Source organism: Zerene cesonia, unplaced genomic scaffold (genome assembly GCF_012273895.1).
Source record: "Zerene cesonia ecotype Mississippi unplaced genomic scaffold, Zerene_cesonia_1.1 Zces_u008, whole genome shotgun sequence".
Lineage (NCBI taxonomy): Eukaryota > Metazoa > Arthropoda > Insecta > Lepidoptera > Pieridae > Zerene > Zerene cesonia.
The window spans coordinates 523,593-549,865 of NW_024045138.1; the positions used below are offsets into that span (position 1 = coordinate 523,593).

The 26,273-nt window shown below is 33.1% G+C and overlaps 1 protein-coding gene across 7 annotated transcripts; it reads left to right on the plus strand.

Annotated features, from left to right (window-relative positions):
• The first annotated feature begins 1,532 nt into the window (after nt 1-1,532).
• On the plus strand, nt 1,533-23,729 carry LOC119839130 (glutamate-gated chloride channel). 7 transcript variants are annotated; one of them, XM_038365330.1, is made up of 11 exons: nt 1,533-1,665; nt 8,205-8,279; nt 10,083-10,195; nt 12,860-12,930; nt 17,462-17,531; nt 18,344-18,580; nt 19,637-19,771; nt 20,087-20,239; nt 20,530-20,804; nt 22,360-22,538; nt 23,338-23,729. In XM_038365330.1, exons 2-11 carry the CDS (start codon nt 8,212-8,214, stop codon nt 23,375-23,377), a joined length of 1,341 nt encoding a protein of 446 aa, XP_038221258.1. In that variant the 5' UTR covers nt 1,533-1,665; nt 8,205-8,211; the 3' UTR covers nt 23,378-23,729. The 7 variants fall into 7 exon arrangements, with proteins under 7 accessions (XP_038221258.1, XP_038221260.1, XP_038221263.1 ...); XM_038365332.1 differs by lacking the exons at nt 1,533-1,665; nt 12,860-12,930 and adding exons at nt 6,161-6,389; nt 10,946-11,013; XM_038365335.1 differs by lacking the exons at nt 1,533-1,665; nt 12,860-12,930 and adding exons at nt 6,161-6,389; nt 10,946-11,013 and having other exon boundaries at nt 22,390-22,538.
• The last annotated feature ends 2,544 nt before the right edge of the window (nt 23,730-26,273 follow it).

Sequence of the window (26,273 nt, forward strand, 5' to 3'; positions counted from 1 at the left end):
CCGCTCTCGGAAGGTCAACTTCGTCTTTCTTTTCTGTATTCTAAGGAATAGATTAAGTTATTTTGCCTGTGAAAATGAGCTAAGCTGATCGGACATTTCTAAATATATGGAGACATAAAGCAGACTAACTAACAAAGAGACTTAAACTTAAACTATAAGTTAAGATAAAACACAAAGGATAATGGAGAATAAAAAGGTATGTTAATCCATTACAGGAGGGGTAAATATTTTATATAATTATGTCATACGCGATATAGCATAAGACATATTATTCATTCTCTTCTCTTTGTATTTATTTATGGCAGTCACATAATACATCTGTATTTTAAGTGAAAACGATTGAGAATTGTCTAATTTGATAGTATACTAACAAATAATTAATAAAAATGAGTACATACATACAATAAGTATTAGACATATTAAAATCAACTGCCACCATAAAACCGCCCAAAATATTGCTGAAACTTTAACCAGCAAATAAAGCAACCCCAGACGAACCCGAGGGCAGTTAGTAGTATACATATAAATATAATATAAATGTGTATCTAAATTTGTAGCAGGTATTAAGATCCTTTAGCCACGTGAACGCCAACGTCAAAGGTGCAGCATGGATGTCAGGCGATTTGAAATCATAGTTTATTTTCCATTGCTCTATTTGTACTGCATTTTGATAATGTAAGAGCTAAAAACTTTTAGCAGAGGCGGCTTTGTGGGTAGGACCTTGGATTTTAATCGAAAAGTCGGGGGTTGGAGAAAGCGTGGAAGGAACTAATTGATTTTTCAATTTATCCATCCATTATCCATATCACCACTGCAGTAAACGGCGAAGGAAAACATAAAAAAAAAATGGTTGCCTGTAAAGTCGGTTTTACGGGCGAAGATTTTACGTGACAACGTCTTTTTTTCCAACGCCAAGAACGCTCGAGAAAGACAGAGACAGAGACACAAGCACGCGCCGATTCAATGCGCCTAATTGTCTAGTGCTGCGCGCGCGGCGGACCGATCATAGTTCGGTGACTCATCGTAACGTTACCGGGCGTTACACTTTTTCATGAGTGACTCCGAGCCGCAACCTAATTTAAGACGTTGTCACGTCAAAAACCGGCATGTCTGAGAAAGAGTTTGACGACATATGATACCTGCCAACCCGCACTTGGCCAGCGTGGTGTATAAACCTTAAGCTCATAGAAGACTTGTGTCCCTGGGATGTATTAGTATACATTATAGGCTGATGATGATGTAAATAAGTTCTACACATGAGATCCAAAGAGTGAGCCTTGAGATTGGTTATGAATAATCCCTTTTCAGCAGTCTATAGTAAGAATTGACGCATCTACTCAAAAATACTTGCATTAAATACTCTTCCTAACAGTCTCATCAGCCAGCAGAACAATACACGAGACGATAATGTTTTCTAATTATAAAAAAACAGCAATGTAAGCTTCACAACGCGGAGTCATCTCTCCATCCGCCCATGTAAACTCCGCTCGGAGTCTGCGCGATTTCAGAATCGATACAGCCTCCCGGTCCAGTCTGCCCGCGGCCGCAGAACCTTGCACGCGTCATTTTATACTTTTTATTATCTGTGCTTTTTTAACACCTTTATTAGAGGTTTTTACTTAGTATCGCTCCGGATATATTTCTGGAGATGGCATATTGCTGAAGGTAAGTTGTCGTTTTGGGTTTTTGTATTGTTCTATTTTTGGATGACTATTGTGTTTTTGTATGTCTACCTTTATTTCTGTTATTTCATTACATCTCTTTCATACAGCTCTTTCTTTAAATTTAAAAATTGTGTGTTCTGTAAACAAATTTCATGGTGTTCTTTTATAATTTTGAATTTTTTTCTTAAATTGAAGTTTTTTGTATGTATGTATAATTATTACAAGAAAAGTTAAAATCTAAGACGGGTCACGTACCGTTAATTTTGAAACTATTATCAATGTAATTATGTAGACATAGTCGCCCTCTGGTTGTGTAAAATCGAACCGGGCCTCGCCCTGGGAAATTGCAGTTTACGCAAGTGCAGTAGAGTGAAATTATATTTAGAACCATTGTTTTACCTTTCTTTTTCAAATTGAAAAATAGTAAGTTATAATTTGACATTAGAACAGTAACAAAAATTATCATTGTACACAAACAATGGAAAAATTGCAAAAAATACCATATTTTTCAGCATTTTTGAAATAAAGGGAGCTATTGCTGTCTCTTTCGCTCATGACGTCATTGCTTCATCTATTTCGGACTTAGCTCAAATTAGTTTGTACATAGCTCAAGTATTATGAGTGGCAATTAATATGTATAAGTGAAACAATATTATAAAATAGTTTCTTTGTTTTCTATGCTTGTATTACGATCACACATTTGTCGCAAATACAGAGAATTCGGAAATGTGGATATATTAAAGCAACGTGTATAAAAAATCTTATGTTTTAAAATACATATATGGTATTTTCTTTGTTCATGAAATATAGAGATAGATTCAGGTATATATATTCAGGGAGGAAAATCCATACAGGTGCATTTGTGGGGTGGGGGGATCCCCCTCTTTTAGTCCTGGGCGTGTCTAGGAGTGCAACCACCCCCCTCCCCCTTCTCCCTACCCCCATGCGCTTTCGTCGATACAGGATGAAACTCAGTTGTCTAGGGCTGCCAACTGGTGGAAATAGTCCTGTGTTCGGTGCGTGACCTTTTTGTGTGTTTGTGCGTATGTTAGGCGTAACCTCCGGAATTTGTGCAGCTATTTGAAAACTGTTTTGCAAATAAAGGTAAATAATTTTAGATGATTGTTGGGTGTATACTGTACACGGTTAAATATAGACAAATTTGCTGGACTTCGAAAGTTTGTACAGGATACAAATAAATTGTGAAGTCGATGAAAAAGTAGTAATATAAATTCTGATTTCATTTTTGTCACGGAAGCATATATGTAGGCGGTAAGAGATAATACAGAATAATTTAAATAAAATAAATCTCAACCATTAAAAAATAATATCTATACCAATTTCACAATTATGTAGACACCTATTCTCAAAATGGGATTTCTCCGATGCATGCACGTTTTAAGATATATTATACAATACCTAAAGGCACATCAACTGTACATCAATTATTCAAATTGTGGCTTGTTAGTTCATATAAATGATACTTGTTGATAGGACTGGACCTACTTAACTTTAGGAATATCAAATTTATCGTAGATCTGTGATCGTCAGCTTGTGTGAGTTGGTAATAATTAGTTTCTTAAAAGTAGGGTTGCCACTTAGCAGTAAAATTTACAGTACCAAATTTCAAACCATCAATCTTTTGTCTCGTTATTGATCGGATTCTGTTTTGGGCCTAGGCCCCCTAGGGTGTAGAGATGTTTTTATTAAATCCCGTCCGTATTTTAACTCCCCATACGGGGACCGGAGGGGATGCTCTAATTATGTTTGATTATAGCACCAATATCTTAAATATGTATAGGTGGGGAATGAATCTAATTAAGTTCTAAATTGATTACAATTGCTTGATATTTTAAATTGTAATTCTAATAATAATAAAACACATATTTATTTTTTGAGTAATTATAATATAAGTAGATATGATAAAAAATGAGCAGTTGAAAATATTTAGAAAAGACGAAAGTTTCCAATTTAGGTATTGCCTATAACAAAAGAAACCTGTATAAGGCACCGTAGCCGTGCGCGTTATATTTCCTTTATTTATTATTTATGCTCTACCTAAAATAGCCTGGTAGAGATCGCTGATAAGCGACAAAGTAGCTTTTTGTACGATGTAATTTTATATACTCATGATTTAATTGAAAAGGTCCTGTAAATGATAAAATACATTAATAAGACATATAATGACAATGTTTTCGTTTGTAGTTTCAAATAAAAAAGTTTCTGAATCATTAGCGCGAAACAGCCACTCACACTTCCCAGGCATTGTTAATATGATATACTTATGTATACCGTCGTTTGTTTTTCCATTATTATGTTTAATCTTCATGTGCAGTTCTAGGTATATTAAAATTAACAAGTAACTAGGCGCTATACTGGGATTATTCAGAGTAACCTAGTTAAGAAATAAATGACGTAGATTTTCATGGTGAAAATTTATTTAAAGACGCTTGAATAGTTTTCGAGATATGTCGTAACAAACTAATAAACAAAGTAAAATCATTTATTCCCTTTTTATTATGTAAGTTTGGGCAGAAAACGGTACGTTGTATGTTTAAGTTATGGATGCCGATCCGTAATTTCTAGTGATTCCTTCTCTGCAATTATAATATTCATAAAAGATTTGTCAACCCTAGTAACAGCCCGTCTAATCTCGAAGTTTCGAGAAGCGTCATCAAAAAACTCAATATCCGCAATCGCTACCCGGGGCATATTTTGCCAGCTCTCATCCGGGACAATAACGTACCGACTTCCCGGTCAAGAGGCAATGCATATCCGTGGCACATGCCGGGTCAAAATAAGCCGCTTGTTTTTGGAAATTAAATTTATAAGGTCATACACGTTTTTAGTTTGAGGTCTATTATGTGTAATAATCCTTGGAATAAAGAGTAACGCATTATGCTGTTAAAATTACATGCTTTTAAAATATTTTGGACGCCTTTCATACAGTGGTGAATCTCATACTCAAACTGAAACATTTCTTTATTTAATTTGACTTCTTATAGAAGCACTTTTGAACCACCAGGCTTTACCTAATCAACCGTTGCGTCGTAAGGGAGTTGAAATCTTCAGGGTTGATAATTTTTGTCGCTTCCATAACAGCAAATAATTAAAATCGGAGTCAAGCAATGGTTGGCACGGTCATAAATAACCTACTATCAGACTGCCATCTTATCTTACTTGTTATATAGTAGTTAATATATAATATACTTAATTATTCACATTAATATTGCATGAAGAATATGATTGCGACAATAATGGATGAATTATGCGTAGGTAAACCCGCCTAAGTCAGTGTAATAAGCATAGCGGTATTCCAATTAAGTACTCTACCGAAAGACAAAAGTTTACGGATGCTGGCAGTCAAGACCAAGACAAAGCCTTCTGATAATCTAATTGAGATTGATATTGATTTATATCAAGATAGCCTCTAATTACAGGATAAAGACCGCCACTCCAATATATCGCATGCATTATCGTACATAGTTTTTCTGAACAGTTTGGACGAGGTTTATCTACACTTATATTATAAAGAGGAAAATTACGTTTTTTTATGTTTATGATGTTTCAGCACAAAAACCACTGGACCGTTTTCAAAATATCATTCACCATTAGAAAGCTGCAACTTCACTGAGTGGTATAGGCTATGTACCACAGGAGAATCTCCTCAAAATTACAATTCGTTCAAAACATACTAAATAACTAATGAAACCTCATTACTGAGGAACATTAGATAAAACATTATGTCCACTTGCAATAACCCAACACAACATTCGTAACAATCCCGGTCAAGGGTCCACACTATTCAAGATGTAAACTCTCTGCATTGTTCCGTTCTACGTGATAACGACTTTCTAAAAATAATGCCTTAACTATAATTGGGCACTGTATGTGAAAACACGTTTTGTATGAGAATGTTTGCATTATAAGAAGGCTAGGCATTGAATTAGTAACGTATTTTCGTTCTGTGTAGCTATTCATTTCGCAATATTGTTTAAATACTTTATTCAGTTGGCAACACAGAAGTTTACGGATTATGTTTAAAATGGCGTTATTATTTTTACGTTGCTATATAAAAAGGTTCGAGGTCAATTTAATCGATACGCAGCGAAATAATTTGTAATATGTACATTAACAGAACTTATGTGAATCTGTGTATTAAAAAGATTAAATCTTCTAATCCACTAAAATAAATATCGAGTAGGTAAAAAATGCATTTGGTAAAATTTAAATTATAGTCAAATGCGATTAAATCTCGCGTTCACGTGTAAACAATTATGCAAATGTGACATTATCAGAAGTGAACTGAACTTTCTAATACCTATACATCGGTTATAAGATAATTTATTTACACACGAGGGAGCGCCATATTGAATCATTTCCCGCCTAAAAAGCTCCTGTCATTGTGACATTTGTTTGCGGTCAAAGGTCACAGCGCAAAGAGCCGAATGCGCAGATTCAATTTCGACAATCAACGTTCGCGCCTCACATATTGCCAGTATCCGTGAGGCAGTCTACTGAATCAGGCTGAATTCTCTGTAGACTTAGAGTTAATATTTACGTGTATGAATGATATATTGAAAGTGTCCATTTCTGTGTTAAAATTAATTTTCTGTGACATTTAATGGTGCATTTGGCTGGCGTTATGCGTTCCGATTATTTATAAGCCGTGCCGTGAATTGGCGAGCGAATTCCAGACTTTAAATTTCGCTTTTGGAATAACCGGTGATATATTTTTTAATAATTTAAAAACCCATTTTTTATAAATAGGAAATAGGAAAAAATGTTGTAAACATATCTTTTACAAGATAAAAATAAAAAATACGTTATTGCTTTGTCTCTTTTAATGAAATTGAAATACAATACTTACATATTCTAATTAGTATTTATTTTTAAATAACTAATCACCATTTTTAAAACACCTTCGTTTGTTAACATTAATATTGGCTTATATCCAAGTAACAAACATTCACACGTTTTATCTATTATAGCCAAAATGGTTAGATTCATTGAATTGTAAATAAAAAAATGATATGATGAAGAAAAATAAATCTTTAAAAATTAGTACAATAATAAATATACAATAACAAAATAAAGAAAAAAAAATCTGTAATCGAACCACATTTACTATATCAAAAATAAAAATTTTTCTTGATTCTTATTCATTTAATTTTTTACATAAGTAGGTCTTAAAAAATATATTTCTTTAATAACTGGTCGACAGAAATGGATTAAATTTTCGCGTGTCCCTCATGTCAATGACATAATCCGTAAAACTTGCTATGGCTGAAATTAGGCACATTTCACACCCACTAAAAAGTAAAGACGCCAATTTCAATTTCAAAATTGTTAATAAAGCGTCTTCAAAAACACATTATTAATTATTAATTAACAAATCTACGACACTTGTATACAATTACAAATAAATTTAGATAGATAGCTAATTGTAGTTGTTTAATGAATTAATCCACAAATTATAAAACATATTATCATCAATTCTACAAATACATATTATAATAATTTTGTAAGTTTTTTCAACGCTATATGTTACAGTAAGTACTTTTATTAGGAATCCTTAATTATTTAAATATTTACATATTCCTCACGATGTTTTCCTTCACTGTTTCGAGCAGTATTAATGTAAATAATGTACAGAAAAATAAAAATCTATGTTTTTCTTGCACGCTCGTCTGAAACCGCTGACTCTTAAATCCGAGGTTCTAACCACTAAGCCAACACTGCTCAAGCCTAATACATAGTATTTTTTTTCCTCTAAAACTTGAACAATTTACCGTTCTGAAAAAAAAATAGAAAAGTCATGGTTTAAGCTAATTAAACTCAAGGCAATTAATAACATTGAATCACCACTCAGCATTTTCACTGAAAATTATGCTATCAAAGTGAAAAACCCTTCACATTTTCCACAAAGCGAAAAAGAGTTAATTGTTATAATTACGCAGTGCTATACGACAAACGTAATTACCTTCCCAACAGCTTATTAAAGTTTCTTTGTGGTACCAACTTGTTGAATATGAGGACAATGGGGTTGGGGTTTACTAAAATAATGAGCTTGTTATTGGTATAATAATATGAATAAACTCAAATATCATCGCGTTGTATGGAAAATTAATTGCAATAAAGAGAAAATTTTAAGTACCGACAGTCTTATTCGCTTCTATAATAGGATGTAGTACATATAAATACAAGAGTATTTTAGGATTTTTTAAATTAGCGCTGATACAAAATTCGCGCCAAAACATAGAAAAAAAATTTTCAAGCGGCCTGTTTATGTTATAATTCAATAAAACTGAAAACAAAAAAAAAACATGTCGATACTTCTAACAGTATATGTATATTATATTTTCATTTGAGCGAAAAGCACATAGCACATAATTAAAAAAATTAACCAAGGTAAATTAGGTTCAACTTAAGGACTTTAAAAAAAATCGTTTTAACATTAATTTGTTATTCTATTTAAGATTATTATTATTTCAAATGTTCCATTATTTTATGATGTTCTTATGCATATCTTTGTTTCAGGGAGAGGATGGACTACTCTCGGCCAATATGTGCCCTCCTTGCTCTTCTCGTTTTCTATTTAACGCACCTCGCACAGTGAGTACACTAGACAAGTGATATCATAGACAACTGACAATTGACTTTCATAGACTAACAAATATTCTAAGAAATAAGGTTACGAAAGTTTATGGAATTGTATGTTGTAATCGTATTACGGTGTAATGATAAATTACCAATTACCAAAAAATATAGGCTTTTACAGATTACCAAATAGCAAATTAGTCGTATTTTTCTTAAGCATAAACTTCAAAAAGCATTGATATTTCAAATGCATTAGGCAAATAGACACATGTTCTACGTTTCGTCATTATTCGGCGACAATACCAAATTATTATCAGCCTTATTTCTTTCGTTGTGATATAATTTCCAAAAACGATCGTTTACGAAAAAGATCCATGATGACACTACGCCAAAATATAAACGACAATTTACGTTCCGTTTATTATGCCTCAAATATGTTTTCATAGTCCTTATTCCAGTTCCAGTGGGGTTTGAGTGTATTAGGAAAACATACTTATTGAATGTAGAGCTGGGGACATATTTACTTTATATATACCGTAAAATAAAGAGAGTATTTTATTATCTCTGATAAAGACAAAGCGTACGATTAGAAAAAACAGAAGAATATTTTCCAAATGCATAAAACTTTTCAGAAATCTCCTTATATTTTTTTTGTTTATCATGCTTCTTCGTCAACCGTAAGAAATACTTAAACTTCTAGAAGGGAATAGAGAGAATAGAGAATAATTATTATACTTGTAATTTTTCCTTATTTCTTCACATTTTTCCAATGATTTTTTAATGAAAAGAATCAATATACCTCACCTTGCACATTGTTCTATTTCACTAACAGTAAGTGCTTTTACTATCACAACCACATTCCTTCATAAAACATGCGGTTATTTTGGGAACAATTTACGCGACGAGACTAGTCTGCAATAAACGTCTTATAAATTATTATCTGTGGATAAACAGATAGTAGATACACGTTCATATTGACAATTTACTAAAATATTTATTCAATTATATTGGTATATGCATCTATTTCATTTTAAAAATAGAAAAATTCCAACAAGGAAATATCATGTGGAAAATATTAATAATATTATTTATCCACCAATAGTGTAATGCATTTAATTTATTTGATTAATGGTCCCTAAATTACAATAAAAAACAAAAGTTTGAAATAAAGAATCTATGGCAATGATAAATTAAAAGATGGGCGCCAAACGCCAAGGGATTCGAGACGGTATTAATTTTGGCAGCTGTTATAAATGTTGCAATACGACAGATTCATTGTTGTTTCTACAATTGTTTTGTTTCCTATAATATTGTTGACTATTTCAAACATGAATAATGAAAGAACAAGGTAAATGGAATTTATATATTCGACATTTTTACATTTGTATTTGAAATATAATTATATCAGCGATTCGGTAAATATATTTTAAGTGTGCTACATGTTTCATAAACAGTTTACATCGTAAGATAAAGGACAATTCGAACAGAACTACTCGGTGACAGAAGTAATAAAAGATGTGAACTAATAAGTACATATTTAAATATGTATCTAACATTGGTAAACCATTCCAATACTTAAATATATTATAATATGATTAGTTATTTACATCGGTTTCCTGAAAATTCCAATCCCACATGTGTGTACTTCGTACTAAAATAATACCATTGCAAATAAACTTAACGCTTATTAATGTTATAATTCAATCCATAACATCATTATAATCAAAATAGATTTATTGCTGTTTAGGATAACTTAAATTTATTTATTAGAATATTATATATGAAATTTATTATTGTACCTGTTGCTTTTTCCCATAGATGTACGAACGCGAAGATAAACTTCAGAGAAAAAGAGAAACAGATTCTGGACCAGATTTTGGGTCCAGGGAGATACGACGCGCGCATCAGACCCTCCGGTATCAATGGCACTGGTTAGTAAATAATTAATTGCACTCTAATATTCATTAAGTAACTATCAAAATGAATATTAACTAACGGTTAATTTAATTTCAATTGAATGCACCAATAAGGAAAAAAGATTTATTTGTTGGATAAAAATCGAATCATGAATGACATCACTAGAATAATAAAGTGGTCCCAGTAATAGTCCCTGAGTGACCCCAGTTGTGATTAACGCAAGATTTAAATCATTAGTTGTTCCTGAAGAACTAATCCTTTTACACTACATTGTAATATAATTAATCACATAAAACTAGTGGTGAGAAGAAATTATTTTCCAAAGTATTAGTATATTTTATTGAGCGTTTTACAAAAGCTTTTTCGAAGTTCTAATATAATTTTCGTTCATTCACATTTAATGGAAATGTTTTTTCACTCATAAAAGAAGCTAAATAATAGCGGCGATGATCATACAATAACAAAATTGCGTTATTCTTTAGGTTTGATATTGATCTAATAGTTCAATAACACCGGGCTTTTAAACTTAGCATTATAAAATCATAGTGTTTTAGTTGATAAAATTACGTTAATATGAAAGAAAATATTCATTTGCCGTTTGGATATATGCGTTTATTGAAATCCAATGTGTTGCAAGCGGTAGTGCCATTACTATTGATGGTAGAGACAAAAGGGATAATGATATGCTGATGATATAAATGGTGTCAATATGGGCCTTTTGTTTTTGAATTTGTTTAATAAATAGTCTATGACTATCCCGACAGATGGACCAGCTGTAGTTAATATAAACCTGTTCGTCAGAAGTATAACAACTATAAGCGACATAAAGATGGTTAGTAACAGAGGTGGTGAGGAATGTCCTGGTTCCTCTTTGTAAACTAGTTTTGAATCTCACTTTGTTGTCCATGGATTTGGAAATTTGAATATCGAAAACGGCAATAAAGTGAGATAGCAAGTGTTAGTATCATTCTATCCCTTACCATGAGAACGTTAAATTTACTGGTGATTGGAAAATATTGGGTTTGAATACGCTACCACGATTTATGAGCGAACGGATAATGACTTTATAACTAAATATTTTAACGGATGCGTCATAAAGATATCATACAGCGAACATCAAAATTTTAGACAATTGTAAATGTGATTTTGCTGATATTTTTAACGCTATGGTAAGGGACTGTCAAATCCGTATTTCATTTCAAATCCCTTTGCTTAAACTTGAATTTATTCGACTTCCGAGACATACATTTAAAGTAAAAAATATATATGTCTAGAAAGTCGTTTATTCAAAGCTCATATTACGGCCCGGTGGTTATGACATTTTTTTTTATTTTTTTATGGGTGCGGGCGTGGGTATTATTAAAGATTAGATATTATTATTAGAGCTTTTAATATGAATGAATTTGCTGTCCTAGAATTTAAATGAATATCGTTAAAAAAATACACAATAAATGTTAACCAGAACAATTTAAATAGAACACGTATAAAAATCAATAGTTTGACATGCTATTTTAAAATTGTGATCTATGATAAGTGCGATAAATAAGTCTAGTGTAGTATAGATTAAAGATAACAATTATTTTAATGATATCGTTTTCAGTATGGATTTTTCTTTTATTTAATTTAACGTGAATAAAACAATGCACCCAAATGTTAAAGAGCTGTGTGGTATTATATTATATCTTATTATAAATAAAATTTAAGTGTTAAAATTAGATTAATTCTATTATTTAAGACCTTGTCTATGGTAGGTTCTTTAATCATGAAGCTATCATTTTTGTTTTAGTTCCGTCATATTCAAAGTTTATTTTCGCTTTTTGTTTCTTTTTTTTATTTAAATAAATTTAAAATGTAATCTACCAAATTGACATATCGTATAGATAATAAAAATCAATGGCTTAACACAAATTCGTATAAACAAGTAGGGCTTTGGCATTATTTTCTTTTTTCTTTTCTTTTTCACAGTCATTTTTAACAAATGCGGTAATAAATAAGCATAAGGAATTCGTAAGTTTTTCAGGTATAAAGGTGAGTACAACACGTGCTCCGAGATCGTCGCGAGATACAAATGAAATCCCTTAGGGTTTAGTTTTATTTATTTTGTATATATTATCAACCGTATATTTTGCTTGGTACTTAGATGGGCCAGCCGTTGTGAGCGTCAATATATTTGTGCGAAGTATATCAAAAATCGATGACGTCACGATGGTAAGTCGACAGGACTAGCTTAAGACACTATGAGATAAATATTTTCCTTAAAACGGTTGCTCGATTCTTCCTAACAAGTCAAATGAATGGGCAATTCGCTCCGAAACTTACGAAGGAGAGATTTACCCGATCGAGTTTTGTTTTTTATTTTACTTTTTTTAATTTTCCTCTTTGGTGTTGACGACCAAAATCGTTTTTCGCGCGCGGTTATCGGTCGTTCTTATCGACAGTTAGCTGGTTCATAACTGAGTCACGGCAGGTGATTTTATTCTATATTATATCTAGAATCTTCTAATACATTCCATCTAGACTGGCTCATTTACGGAATGCTACAGACATAGGATGTCATATAGAATCATTACATTAGAGTTTTTATCATCTCAGCATTACGAATCATGGCTGTGGAAAGCCGCTGATTCTGTGGAGTTCAGTTGAAGGTTACTTAAATGATTTTTTTTTCTGTCATTAAGGCGATGCGCCAACGTTTGTTCACGTCAACATGTATCTACGATCTATCAGCAAAATAGATGATTACAAGATGGTGAGTGAGGATGCACTGAGGCTAAAGTGCCGATCGGAGTCCTGTGCCACTTCTATTGCAAAGCAAAGTTTCCACGTTTCTAATTGGGAAGCTTTGCTTTCAATACAACTGGCCGTTGGTACTCCATTGTCAAGTTGCACTCTGCTACGTTATGCTGTCGTAACAATTGGATGTCTGTTCTTGTTATGTTTGTTTCCTTTATTTTGAGTTAACATTCCGTTGCATTTTGAATCCTGGTTTTAATTTTTGATTAATTTTTACCTTACGATGCGGCGCCGCGGTCCCCTTTCGACGACCTCCTAATGTAAATACAACCTTACTACTTATATTTGTTTTAGAAGATTATTTTTTTGTTTTACTTTTCAATCACAGCGCTGTTAAATATTCAGAAGATTTATCAACAAAGTGAGCACGTAGGCAAAACGCAATATGAGCTAGATTGGCACTGACGATAGACAGGGGGATGCCCGCGGCCCGCACCTCATTATTTATTTAACCATTCATGCTTTATTTGTCATGCATTTAACGATTATGATCGTAAAAACTATTTTGGTCGTGTACGTTGACTGTGATTTTTGTCTTGTTCATGTGAATTTGTGTTGTAAAGTTTGGGTTAACCGCCGCGTCCGCACACGCCCTTGGCGCTTCGGTGGCTGACCACCCGACCGCAATATGTGACCCCCGCCATAAGGCTAGATATACTAAACCGTAGCTCTAGTTGTGCCGGTCATGCCTGCATGAGCGACAGCTCAAGCATTCCTTCGACGAATGCTGCGGTGAGTTATTGGTAATGCTTGAATAGATGACTACCAGGCATGGTGTTTGCTTGGCCTATATCGATATAAAATCGACTTGTTGCTTAGATTAAGAAATAAATTTTGATCTTATTTTATGTTCATTTTGAATTTATATCGATATTTAAAAATTAGCTTTTGGATACTATGTTGTATGAAGTATACATATTAAAGTGTTTATTTAAAATATGTATTATTATAAGTAATGGTAATAATTTTGAATAGCATTTAAGGAGAGACGACGCAATATATTTATGAAGGCTTTTAAAAATGTTTTGTGGAATATGATTTTTTTAATAATTTAATAGGTCTATCTCGTCAAAAAGTATGTATTAAAATACATATTACAATAAAACCATTCTCAAGAACAAACGTTCAGAGACAGTTAATCTTTTCATTTAAATTCTAATTATAACCCGTCGAACCCGTCTACATTTAAATTAAGCTAAAAATAAATCCTATAATCTATCCGAAAATAAAACATACTGTATAAGAACTTTAACATCCCACGCTGTATTACAAGGCCTGACAAGTAGGTACATCCCACTGTTTCAATTTGCATATAAAGAGATCACGACTTCAATTTTCATAAAATAAAATATTACTATAGAACTGTAGTGACGCTGATTCTACATCGCGCAAGTGAAATTTCTTTGACACATATTGTATTGAATTTCTCAACAAGACTCAGCCATTCATTATTTAATATAAGCAGCAGGAGGAATATTACTACAATCATACATTTATGTAGAATAAAGAATACTGTATGATTATCTTAACTAAAAAAATAAATAATAATAATAAACATACACTTTAATGATAGAATCAACTAAAATGCAGAATACAATGGTTTATCTAATAGAAATCAATTTATTAACAACAAAAATAATTGTGAATAAGTGAATTATATTGTGAAGAGAATTAATGTATGGAGTATGTGCCTGTTTGTTCATAATAAAACTCAATATTTTTATAGTGTAGGAGCGTTATTGAAATCCGTGTAATAAAAAATTGCCATACTTAAAGAGATACCACTGTTATAAGTTGAAAATTGTAATTGTACCCAACCCGACTATGACATAACATAAGAAAATAACTCTTAAATTTCATTAGTACAGTAAGTTCATAACACTGAAACCTGTGCGTTTATAAATTGTCATAACAGAGAAGAGATGATGTTTCAGAGTTACCAATTCAAACAAAAACTCCCAAGAACATTTATTTTATCGAATAAAGACAGCGACTCCTATGTTATTTTATTGTTTGTTTTCCCCATACGTTTATGTTCTTGCACTAATAACATAGTACCAAGATTATAAAAACACTTTCATTTTTGTTCTATGAAATGTGAAATCTAGTAATAAATTAATAATTTGAGGATATCGTAACTCCACTTTATACAGGACGTCTTTTGTAATTAAATAACCTCAAATACAGTGTGTTATAATAAGACTAATATTATTGTTTGAAATGTACTTAATGGGAAACAATTTTACAAGAAATATCAATAATAAACAATAATTATTTATCTTATGTTCAAGATATATTTTCTATCCTCGTAGCTCAAGTAAAAATATATCATTCACGTACTTATTAATAATTAAGTATTCTTTAGGATAAACCGTCCCTATTTTTAAATCCTTCGTAATTGGGTCACTTAGAAATTGGGTCGAATTTCATTTTATCGTACTAATTGGGGAAAATGCTCGAATATTCTTCGATATATTTCTGAATAGATTGCAAAAAAGGTACACTTTAGATCCTGCTCATATTTGCCTCTAATTCTCATAATATCCCATATTTGTCTTTATCATAACCTTTTTATGATCGTTATAAAACCATCTAAATACAAACCAACGATCATAGAAAATATTTACTCTATATAAGGCGTCCCACACATGAAATTTTTATTGACCTACCCACGTTACATGTGCCGATAGTAGTTGAGATCTGGCAATGATCCAACATAGTAATCATTCATGATATTAGTGTCATCCATCACTGTCGATTGGGGTATCATAATATCAATTAACTTCACCAGCATATTTCCGAAGAAACACGGAAGCTTTTGACTTCATAAAGCTTGGAAAATCTCGTTGATCAAGCATTTTTTCTATTTGGGTTACATTAACAGACATTTTTCTGAAACCTTCACAATACTACCTAACGTGGTTATAAGTTATATTATATGCGCTATAAATGAAGCAGTTTTACACCAATGTAGGTATTTACTTCTATTTTTTCTTAAGTCACTATACTGAGACTGCTAATAACTTTAATAGAGTTAAAAGTGTACTGTCCTTTCCTTTTATTCAACCTAGAAAAAGCCACCTAGCTATAAAAACTCAGATTTTAGATCTTTTATGGAAGCAAATACATTTCTCTTTTCCAGTTTAAATTCTTGATGATTGTTTATAATTAATTGAAACATATTTAACAATTCGATACTATGACAATTTTAAGTTAAAATGAAAACTGTTTCTTGTAATAATATTGACAGTCATAAAATTCGTCGTAATCAGATAATTCTTGGAGTTCCAAAAGCTAATTTTTAACTTTGATAAGGACATACCCTGGCGTAGCTATAGCATTGCTCCGAATTTTGATGATTTTACCTCATTCACTTCCTTCTCCACTGAGGAAGGCTGATTAACGTCATATTTATTTGGAATACGGCACTCTTTGGCATGCGCAGTTCTGGTGTATCTACATTTTATTGCGACTTTATTATTTGGTCTCCTACATTCCCATTGGCTGTTTTTCTAGTTCGATTGCATAGTTACGATTATAATGTTTGTTATATAGATACACACTATATAACTCTTGAATTGACGTTAAAACTTTTAAAGACAATGTTATTATTGTATATTTTGAAGTCATGTAAAATGTTGATGCACTTTTTGCCTAGCACCTGTCGTTTTTGAAACGGCTTTTTTGGTATAATATAACATTCTCTTCAGGACCGTTGTTCCTGCATTATCATTGAGACATAAATACGATCGAGATAAGATCAGATCAGAAATTGATATGCTTCTAAAGCAAAGCTAATACATAGTAGAAATAAATTTAATAAGGAGTACCTTAAGTAGGAAAATAAACATATTTTAGCGAAATTCAATTCTCGCGATCGATAAAAAAATTCATAAAGCATTGGTTTTTAAAGCGATTAAACATTGGAATCGAAGGCCATTAAACCGTTTCTGAATCGACAAACGTGTAGGAACTTAATGTAAGCTTTTTTCGTTAAAACAATTCATTTGACTTGCTGTTTTGGTGTCGAGGGATCGATTATTTGTTATTGAGTAAATTTTAAAATTACCTTCGACATCATAGTATGTTATATGTGTGACGTAAATGTTGTATTATATGCACTTAAGTACACTGACACAACCATTTTACACTAACTAAATGTGCCTATAGTTACATACATTTGCATATATAAATAGTACCCGGGCACAATAATAAAATCACATAGACTTCCTAATAATCCCCAAGAGCTTAGTAGAGGACTTTGAGAATGTAAAGATTTGAATAATTTGAGATATAATCAAGTATAATGTTGAAATTCTTCGTCTATTACAACAGATTCTTCCGAACATGAATCAAATCCAACTCTTTAAAGAGTCATGTTATCGTGCCAATTGGCATTCTAATAAAAGCAGGATAAATCATATGTGATTATATCTCAAGATATGTAATCTGAGATAACTTTAGTCAATTAATTTGTGTGTTTACAGGAATATTCCGTACAATTGACGTTCAGGGAACAATGGCTGGATGAACGCTTGAAATTTAACAATTTGGGAGGTGAGTTGAAACAATGTTGAAACCTATCAAAAATGGTCAATGCGATACATTTAAATTTGTTACTTTATATGACGTTTAGACCACGTCAAACAGACTGAAATGGTTTAACAATATCCAAGATTTTTCACCATTTTTCTCTATACGATAGGTTTAGCTCTCAAGTACATCAATCATCCAGCAAGCAGTCTATTCGATTACTCCATTCAATTGTACAATCTGTTTGATGTTATTAATAGCTGTATTAGTATATACTCACGCTAACAGCATTGATGTTATTTAAACTTGAGGCTTATGGTATTTGATTTATATATTAAAACCGAACGTTTATAAGATAAAACAATATCGTAAAACAAATAGTTTCTTTGATATGTTTTATAGTCAGTTTCATGTCATACTTATACATAATTTAATGGAAGGGTTTTTTATACGTAACAAATAAAAATTTGGTAAAAAAACGTTATTTTATATGTTATAGGAAGGGAACGAGCAGATACTATACTCGATGTTTATAGCTAATAGTGTTGCCCATAGACATTCATGTACGAAGGTGTAGCCTACCAGAGTTATGGGCATTAGCTACTTTACTTGTTAAAGTTATCTATTTTCATATAACACTTGATTAGAGCAACATATACATTGATACATTTTTAATACACAAAAAACAAAACTTTGGTAAAGACAAATTTTACATTCTTATTACCAGATCGACATTTCTTTACCTAGGGGCTTTTTGATAGAACTTTTTTAAGAAATTAGGCGCTCAAATCGGTTACCACCATACTTTTTTTAGTTCAACAAGTCCTTTCCTGCAGGTCGCTTGAAGTACCTAACGCTGACAGAAGCCAACAGAGTATGGATGCCGGATCTGTTCTTCTCGAACGAGAAGGAAGGTCACTTCCACAACATCATCATGCCGAACGTGTACATCAGGATATTCCCCAATGGCAACGTGCTGTACAGCATCCGTATCTCGCTGACTCTGTCCTGTCCCATGAACCTGAAATTGTACCCGTTGGATAAGCAAACTTGCTCATTGAGGATGGCTAGTTGTGAGTACTCAGATAATGATGGCTATCTTCAGTTCACAACTTTTCTGGAATTATATCCAGCTATGTTTTAGTTATTCTAGGATTTGATTTTTCTATCCTTAAAAATTTTTAAAAAGTTATTTTTTATGTATGTGATTTGAATTGTGAAAAAAAACTTCAGATATTCATAGCGATTAATGCTATTAAGAAATTATTATTAAGAAGTTCATCGACACGTAGTGAGGCGTCTTAAGCATGATACGGTAACATATTCTATCTAGTGTAAACTAGTGTTGATGAAACCAGTGTTGCGTCAACGTAAGAAATAAAAATTTGCGTAAGAATTTTTGTAAGTAGTTTTACCATTTCGCAATAATTTTGCAGGTAGACGACTTATGCTTCTTTTTTTATAGAGGTAATTTAAACAATGTCCAATGGCACAACATTAAAGAAGTGTCTTCAAATATTAATAAACTTTTTGTGGGCGTAATGAAAATTCAATTGTAGAGCAGTGTCGGATATAATTGACTTCGGAAAAATGAGCCGTTAAAACGCCAATAACATTGGTTTTAGTAAACAGACGTTTGCCTTGGGTATGCTTGTAAAAATAAACGTTCCCGTTGACGGCTAGACGTATTGTTAGCTGCAGTTTGAGCGCGAAAATGTAGCAGAAAAAACATCGTTATTTTAGTGACGGTGTAAGGAGTTGATATATAATTAAGCGCACTTAAAATGTAAAAATTGTGTTAAGAACGTTGACCTGTGAGGTATAAAAATGATAAGTAAGTTATGCAGATACTTTATATGCATTGTGAATAAAAACGAAACACAATAAACGACCGAAGCTTTGATGCTTGTAGTAAATTATTTTTTAATTTATAATAGATTATGACACAGAAAAAAACAGAAAGTTCGCCAATTTAAATTGAAAACTTTTTGAACCCTCCTATAGCACAATATTTCCTAGTAAATAACAGAACGAAATGTATTAAAAACAAGTAATGGAGACGATTCAGTTATCAATTTAAATTAGTAGTACATCACAATCATATCAATTCTTGAATTTGTCCTATTAAGATGGCTGGACGACTGACGATCTCGTGTTCCTGTGGAAGGAAGGTGACCCAGTCCAGGTTGTGAAGAACCTACATCTGCCTCGCTTTACCCTCGAGAAATTTTTAACTGATTACTGTAACAGCAAAACTAATACAGGTAATTATTGCCATTTTATTGGGAAATATAGTGTTTTATCAGATATGAATTAGTTATGTTTCGTTGTTGAAGAGAGTTATGTCATTTTATTATTTCAGTCATATCATTATATTATTATGTTTGTACGCTTTGCGGCGGTGTTGCTATTATTTTTATTATTGACAGTTATTTTGATTCGCACAATGGAGAATTATGGATGCCATGAATATGTAACTTATTTTCTAATGAACCAAGGTTTCCTTTAACCTAGCCCAATAAAGAAACATCCAGCCGCTAGCCACTAGAGCAACAACTAAAACAATCTCTCATCTATAGGTGAATACAGTTGCTTGAAAGTGGACCTCTTGTTCAAGAGAGAGTTCAGTTACTACCTCATCCAGATCTACATTCCTTGCTGCATGCTTGTCATTGTCTCCTGGGTTTCCTTCTGGTTGGATCAAGGAGCTGTACCTGCTAGAGTGTCACTGGGTATGTGTATTTTGTTTAGCTATTTCGATGTAATAGTAGTTATCGTTGAATATTATTGATGTTTTAAGTGGGAACAGTAATGGCAATGTGAAGAAGTAGGGTATTTCTGATCGCTATGGGGCGCAATTTTTGATGTTACATTTACAAACAACATATATATATACATATAAAAGAGATCCCCTAATATAAACACAAATTGGATCGTGGCGGAGTCCATTAGCAAAGAAAAGAGGATGAAAGATTACGTTCTTACTTTAGCTTACTTATGCATCGTTCCACACATTTTCCAGGGGTAACAACGCTCCTAACGATGGCGACCCAATCGTCCGGCATCAACGCGTCACTACCCCCCGTGTCCTACACAAAAGCGATCGACGTCTGGACCGGCGTGTGTCTCACGTTCGTGTTCGGCGCGCTGCTCGAGTTCGCGCTCGTGAACTATGCGTCTCGCTCTGACATGCACCGCGAGAATATGAAGAAAACGAGACGGGAGATGGAGGCCGCCGCGAGCATGGACGCCGCGTCGGATTTGCTAGATACGGACAGTAATACTACGTTCGCGATGGTGAGCTCGCATTTAATTTGATTGCGTGGGGTTAAAGGTCAATAATGATGGCGTATAGTGCGTATTGAATTTTTTTGCAGTTCTTACGAAAAGGTTCTTTTAATATTATGTAAGAATTTAAAGGTTTTTGGACTAGAAAAATTATATCCCAAGTTTGTTCCTTTGTTTTTCTTTCCAGTGTAGTCAGATTGTCATTTGTTTTTGCATGGTTTTACAAATGTACTACCAGTATAGAACAGTAACTTCGTTAAATTTGTGTTTGTTCTGAAATTACAATATACAAAAATGGATTTAAAAGTGAGCGTAATAGAGTTATTAATGGCCAAATAATTTAATATGTACTATAAAAGTCATTTTTAATTCGTTTGACCCCACGAGGTGTATTTAGATGCTTCTTTCTTTATTTGGTATTTAGAAGAAATAGTATGGGAACGTAGACGAGTAGTTAGCTTTGATTTGGTAATTAGTGATTCTGTGGGAATATTTTGAAAATTTCAGTTACATTATGATACTTTTGGCAGGATTGAGATCGTAGTAGTTCATTTTTGAGTTTGAAATCAATTAGTATATTAAACGTATTGATGTGCAATACAATATAATTATTATTTTATTGAATGCATCGAATTTGATTGAATAGTTTTTACTGAATGTGTTGTTTTATGTAACACTAGATCAATGTAATAAGTGAAATGGTACACACAAAATCACAGATAGGAAATATTTCAAAATTACAAACACGTTGCATAAACTCTATTATCTAAACCCTAAATGTTCGCTACAATTGTTCTATAAAGTTATTGATATATCAATTGTACAGTAAATGTTTAAAAATTCAAACAAAACATCGAATTGGCTATTCTTCTCAATACCAAAGGGATCGCTCATTAATCACTTTAAGCTCAAGGGATATGGTAAGGGATGGGATAAGGTATTCAAATATATAGCGTGTTTTTGTTCACTGTAAGAATTAAAAATTAATTTATACGTACGTAGAGCAAACGTAGAGCGGTGGTAAATTTTTGTAAAACTCCATAAGATATATGGTCCATCCATAATCAGACTAGGCGCTGGCTTATGATCAAACGCCTAAGCTTATTAAGCTTATGGCCTAAGGAAGACTGTTATCCTGCAGTGGAAACAGGATACAACTGACAATAGTTTATTAAAAATATAACAGAATTTGGGTGGTTACATTCACCTAGTTGGTATGTCCCCAAAAATGTAGTTAAAGAATGGATTACGACTAGTACAAAGGTTTTTTGGGGGGAAAACTGCTAAAAATATTACATAGACTAGCAGTTTACCTAAAGAGAATAAATAGACAGGGGACTGTAGATCAGGGGAAGTACATAACGTGACAAAAAAGCAGAACATATGGGGTAACTAATAACAAGCACCAACATTTTTGGGGGGAGAAGTATATTAAAGGATAGCATAAGGGGTACGAAAAGAGCAAAAAGCCACGCGATCAATGAGCGAGCCCAAACGAAAGAGCGTCAGCAAGCGCGGCGGCAATGTCGTGTGTCCGTCCCGCCTGACTGTCTGCAACTGACAGAAACCGCTGATGCGCGGCGCCTCCGACAAGATGCGGCAGTGCGAGATCCACATGAGCCCGCCCAAGAAGAACTGCTGCCGCATTTGGATGTCCAAGTTCCCGACGCGCTCCAAGCGGATAGATGTCATCTCTCGCATCACCTTCCCGCTCGTGTTTGCGCTCTTCAATCTGGCTTACTGGTGAGTTCATTTTTATTTGTCTGTATGACTGCCAATGTTCTATATAGAGATATGTTTGTGTGGAATCAAATGTATTAATAATTAAGTTACACAACGTTTAAATGAGACAGACAAAATAAAATAAATAATTTTTCAAGAGCATAATGAATTTCTAGGTAAGTATTTTTCAAATGGCATTAGACTTCGACACAATAAGGTCATTGATGTTCTTGTGGGTTTCTATAATCATTATAGTATGACTAATTTCATGTACACAACTTATATTATAAAACTGATTATTGTCTGACATTATAATTCATGTACGCTTCCTACTAGTAGGACTTCCATTTATTTGCCGAATACCAATTTTGTTACAAAAGCAATTGTGTGTGAAGTCCCGTGTCCCCTAGTGGGGTATGGGGCAGATGATATACATCTGTTTCACTGATCGATTTTCTTTATGGACAAGTAGGTGATCAGCCTTCTGTGTCCTGCCAGACCGAGACATTTTTTTTGTGCGTCCCCACCGGGAATCGAACCCAGGACCCCTCGGTTCTAAGCTCACGCGTTAACCACTGTACCAAGGAGGCGGTTAACGTTAATTTTGTTACAAAAGCAATTGAATTTGAATAAAGAATTTTTAACGGATTTCAAGAGCGATTTTTCTTATATTATTTGACCTGACGTTTCAAACACTTCACAGTGAGCGTGGTCATAGATAAAATTGTTGTTTGCGAAATAGGTGGAAGTAATTTACAAACGGGTCTTTCATTTCTAAATGGTCTGGCGTGGTGTCTTAAATGGTAGTTTCGGCCCCCAGGTCGACGTACCTGTTCCGCGACGAGGAGGAACAAAAGTGATTCTCGCGGTCCGGTGGGGGCGCGGGGCAGGCGGCGCAGCTGGCGGGCGCGGTGCTCTCGCCGTACGCGGTGTTCGTCGCGGTGTACGTGCTGTGCCTGCGCGCGCCCCCGCCGCCGCGCCCGCCGCGCGCGCACGCGCGTACCAGGATATAGATGGATCCTTGTTTCGTTCGATGTTTTGACAGCGTTTGACGGAATAGTACCGTGGGCGTGGCGTTGTGTTGGTAGTAATGTTTTTCAGTGTGGCTCGCCGTTTGTCGTTTGGACGGTTTTGGACGTCCATTGTTAGATATACTCTCCCAAGGATTTCCAAATCGACCGCACATCAGCGGCCTGAGTCTCTACCACCAGTGTGATTACATTATATGTAACTAAGAAACAGATCTCTGAAGTAGTTTATTATCAGTAATGTGGCAACACTGTATTCCTGCCAACATAACGCCGTATTATTCTGTACTATTTAATAAAACGCACTTTGTTGTTTTTGGTTGTGTTTTTGTTATTGGTTCGCAGGTATTTATATATTTTGCATGCAAATTCGTTTGCAGGTTTTGATTTTAATAAATGTTGTTTTGCGCGTTTTTGTAGATTATTTACCTATGCTATATAATTTATATCTTATTTTAATCTGCAATAAAATGTAAGCGTATTTTTTTTTCGTTTTTCACTTCTGGTTTTTATTTATATTAAAATATGCATAAAATATTTATATCACCGTTTCGTTGTGTTGATTTGAGTGATTAATTATGAAATGTATCATTTCGTTTTTACTTTCTTTTAACGCAATTCCTTTGTGAGGTTTTTGTGAAATAAGACTTTTTTACGAACGGATAGCACGCTCTACCTGTACACCCTATAATGTATAAACAGCTTGTTAAATTCGTGTAAAGATCAGTCATTTCTGACTATATACAAATAAATTTACAATGGTGAGTGCGCTGTGATCCAGAAGTTAGACATGAGAATCTCTTTATGTTAGCCCATTAATCCAACTGCTATACTATCTTCGATTTAGTTATCCATTGTTCTTTTTGTTCCCTACCACTTTCAGAACAGTGGACAATTAACTTAAACATTCTAACAGGATGGAGCGCTGTTTTCATATCGAAAATATTTTCGCATATGCTAAGAACTTTAACAATAGACAATAGTAGAGTATAACATGAAAGGAGTATTTATGAAACGCACACAGACACGCGCACAATACATGTTATCTCATCAACCACCATCGGCATCACCTCTACACTCTCCGGTGTATTATTCAATATGAATCAATAGCGTATACAATTTGACACGGAACATGGGAATTGCGTTATTGTGTTACTTATTAACTGTCCTTGCTTTTACGTGAGTACCCTGTGTGTCTTGTCAATAACTAAATAAATAATAGCGTAGAAATTAAAGCATTTATTGCTATCCTTTCGCTTATACAATCCGTGATACAACACATGGCTTATATAGTTAATGACAAGTGAAACCAGGGCATATATATTTCACATTTTGTTTGTCAAAGCCATATTTATTTCCATAGCTTTCACATCATTTTTTTTCATTATTCTATATTCATTATTCTATATAAATATTCATTATTCTATATAATTCACATTTTATCAACACATCCATTTGCATCCATACGTAGCGCGCACCTAGTCAACTTTAACATTGTCGCCGCTTGCAATGAATTCTTCACCGGCCTACATTAATACATTAATACATTAATACTCGATTAATCGAATCAGAGTTTATTCATTAATCGAAACACGTTAATATCATGAAATGGACTTTTTCAATTTATGAAGCATTCAAAAGAAAGCGATTCTTAAATCGATTTAACCGTCACATATAATAATCACGATCAGATAATGGTCTATTACTATATTATTAATCATACATTAAGAAATTCATGGATTACAATTGTATAGATACATATAGCCACGTTGTATATGTTATTATAATTAAAAAAACATTTGTGACTGTATTTTGTACAGCCCACTGACTGAAATGTTATCTGATTGGAATAGCATAAATGACCTATCTTTTGGCATACAATAATTCGTCCGATTGCCAAGCTTAAATCGCCGCTGTAGATATTATAACACAGATACCTTATTGTTATCATAATTATATTTTCATCATTTTAAATCTTTGAAATATTGATTGCTTGTGTATATTTCGATTGCTCTAATGGGCTCATCTCATCCTACATTTCATGTGTTTCTATTTTGGCTGTGACTAACTCTTATAAATTATATATTGAATGATATTTTTAACTATTAATGCTTTTTTCATTCATGCACACTATATGAGTTCAAATATATTAAACGATAGACGAATTAAAGAACACTACAGCAATGTAAGCTAAGGGATGCTAATCTTTGTTTTACTAAGATTTTTTGATATTTTTACTAAATCTCGGCGTAATGTAAATGATTGGGCAGATGTAAAGTACAATAAATGGTATATACTTTAGTAATGTCGTCACATAACACTTAGTAATACGAAACACACTGGAAAAATCCTTTGTACACATTACAGATTGCATCTGCGATACATAAAAGCATTTCCAACAATTATTTTATTATTAACAAATACGTAGGTAAATGTCCAAATGTAGGGATCGGTTATGTAAATAACAAACGCACAGGTCTTACTCTCTACTTATGACGGTGTGTTTAAAAGGATTTTTTCATTCTAGCTGACATTCTATAGATAATCTAGTAATTATTTATTATAATAGATAACAATTATAACCAACAGTATTTTACATTTTACAACTTAAACTATCATATTGTAATACATTTAGACCAGTAGTTGTTCGAGCCATTGGTGAAACTTCCACGACTTTCTGCTCTAAATGGTTAAAGTCCTAGTAATAACACAATTAGCTCAAAATTAA

Bases quoted from the DNA above. Each gene is read 5' to 3' on its own strand.
- LOC119839130 (XM_038365330.1), top strand. From the start codon at position 8,212: ATGGACTACTCTCGGCCAATATGTGCCCTCCTTGCTCTTCTCGTTTTC. The intron at 19,772-20,086 runs GTAATTATTGCC...TCTCATCTATAG, and splicing joins TAACAGCAAAACTAATACAG to GTGAATACAGTTGCTTGAAA. The intron at 22,539-23,337 runs GTGAGTTCATTT...TTCGGCCCCCAG, and splicing joins CTCTTCAATCTGGCTTACTG to GTCGACGTACCTGTTCCGCG.